General features: G+C 54.5%; 1 protein-coding gene across 1 annotated transcript; it reads left to right on the plus strand.

Moving 5' to 3' along the window:
* Nucleotides 1–494: 494 nt before the first annotated feature.
* On the plus strand, nucleotides 495–1,813 carry LOC142090719 (C-C motif chemokine 4 homolog). Its single transcript, XM_075169060.1, has 3 exons — nucleotides 495–620; nucleotides 985–1,099; nucleotides 1,420–1,813. Exons 1-3 carry the CDS (start codon nucleotides 551–553, stop codon nucleotides 1,505–1,507), a joined length of 273 nt encoding a protein of 90 aa, XP_075025161.1. The 5' UTR covers nucleotides 495–550; the 3' UTR covers nucleotides 1,508–1,813.
* Nucleotides 1,814–2,085: the final 272 nt, after the last annotated feature.

Here is a 2,085-nt window from a genome sequence, read left to right on the forward strand (position 1 = left end):
GTGACGGCTCCCACCTCCTCCTACTGGGGCAGCATGGGCTGTGCAGATGTGGGGGGGAAACAGTCCACAGTAAAGGAGACCTCAGCCCCTTTTTCCCTAACTGGCCTCGTCCCACCCATGCTCTTTAGCCCGTTTGCACAGCTCTTGGAAGGATGCACTCTCACCTCCAAGCTGCCTGAGCAGGTTGGGTAATCGGGGTCTGTTGACAAATGCAGGAACCTCCACAGGGGAACTTCTTACTAAGGGACAGGCATGAAAGAAGCAGAAATAGCAATGGTGACTGTTTCATATCCTGTGTCACTGGGGAGGCTCTGAATAAAGGGGGGAGCTTTGTCTTTCCGGGGCTGGGGCTGCTGCTCCGTTCCACCACGAGACTGCACCATGAGCAGCCTCTTCTCTGGGGGAAATTCCACCATGCCTACGCAAGCCGCTGCACGGGCTTCCTCACCCCATAAATTGGGGAGCTGCTGACTGTCTCAGCATCAGACAGAAAAGAGGCTTTCAAGCTCCACTTGCCTGCTTCAGCTCCGGCCACCGCTTCTCCGCTGACATGAAGGTCTCTGTGGCTGCCCTCGCCGTTCTCATCGCCGCCTTCTGCTACCAGACCTCCGCTGCGCCGTGTAAGTCCGGGCTCTCCCTCTCCTCTCTAAATGGGGACAGGAGAGATGTCCCTGCGGGGACAGGGTCCCTTCTGCCAGGCCTTCCACCCCGGGTCCCTTCCCATGCCAGACCACCCTCCGGCAGGTGCTGCAGGGCCATTGGGGCTCTCCTGCCATGGGAAAGGCACAGCGCAAAGCACGTCATGGGCTGTGTCAGCACCAGCTCAGGGTGAACCCAGAAGAGAAAGAATCAAAGGAAGAAGAAAAAAGACCCCGTCTTTTCTCTTCCTCCTCGACTCCCCAGACCCGGGGGTCTGCGGTCCCAGCTCCCTGACCCTGCTCCCCATCCCTTGCCACTGCTGACGACCATCTTTGCCCTTCACAGTTGGCTCCGACCCGCCGACCTCCTGCTGCTTCACCTACACCTCCCGGCAGCTGCCCCGCAGCTTCGTGGTGGAGTACTACGAGACCAACAGCCTCTGCTCCCAGCCGGCCGTCGTGTAAGTCCTCTCCCGCAGGGCGGTGGTGGGCTCTCCCTTTGGGCTGAGGATCCGGGGAGGGAAAGACCCCTTTTCAAGAGACAGGGGATGGAGGCTGGCCCCGGGGACAGGGGGGATGGAGGGCCAAGAGGTGGGGGGGATGCTCGTGGGCTCAGCGTACAGGGGGCTCGCGCCAGTCGTGCTCCACCGCTGCCGACGTGATGGGGATGCTGTGCTGCATGCCTAAATTCTGCTGCTTCCTGGGAGAGGCTGGGTTTGGGGCAGGGTTCCCCTCCACGCATTGCTCTCCCACTGAAAACTCACCTCTTTGCACGCCGCAGGTTTGTCACGAAGAAGGGCCGCCAAGTCTGCGCCAACCCCGAGCAGGACTGGGTCCAGCAGTACGTGAACGACCTGGAGCTGAACTGAGGTCCTGGGACAGACCCTGCCGCCCTGCATCCCCCGGCTGCCCGGACGAGCGAGCCACGGCCAGCTGCGGGCTCCGGTGGAAATGCTTCGATGTCATTTAAAGCTAGTTAGGAAATTGAAAATGTTCCAGAGTCTGACTTTAGTGTTTTGCTATTTAATTTTTTATAGGGGAGGGATCAGGTGCAATAACCACTCCAGACAAATAAGAATATTATTTTACTGATATATTTTTTAAATGAAGACTCATGCTCAGGTTATATTTTCTGTATTTAATTAATTGTATTTTTGATGTAATATTTAACTCAAATTTTTAGAAATAAATATTTTTGTAAGAACTTTCTGTCTTTGCCTCTATTACAATTCTTTGCGATGACAATAGCTGAAATTATAATAGTGGCAACGTGTTCTTTATTCCCTTTTCTACGCTGTCAAAATCCCCACAAGCTTTCCCTATCCGAACGTGCTGTTTTGCAAAGTAAGAAGAGAAAAAACATGAAGGAGGAGGTGGGAGAAGGGCACAGATTACATTCAGGTAGCTTGGCTCACTCTTTTTATAAGGTATTTAATCCCTACTCATT

The sequence above is a fragment of the Calonectris borealis genome, chromosome 19 (genome assembly GCF_964195595.1).
Source record: "Calonectris borealis chromosome 19, bCalBor7.hap1.2, whole genome shotgun sequence".
NCBI lineage: Eukaryota > Metazoa > Chordata > Aves > Procellariiformes > Procellariidae > Calonectris > Calonectris borealis.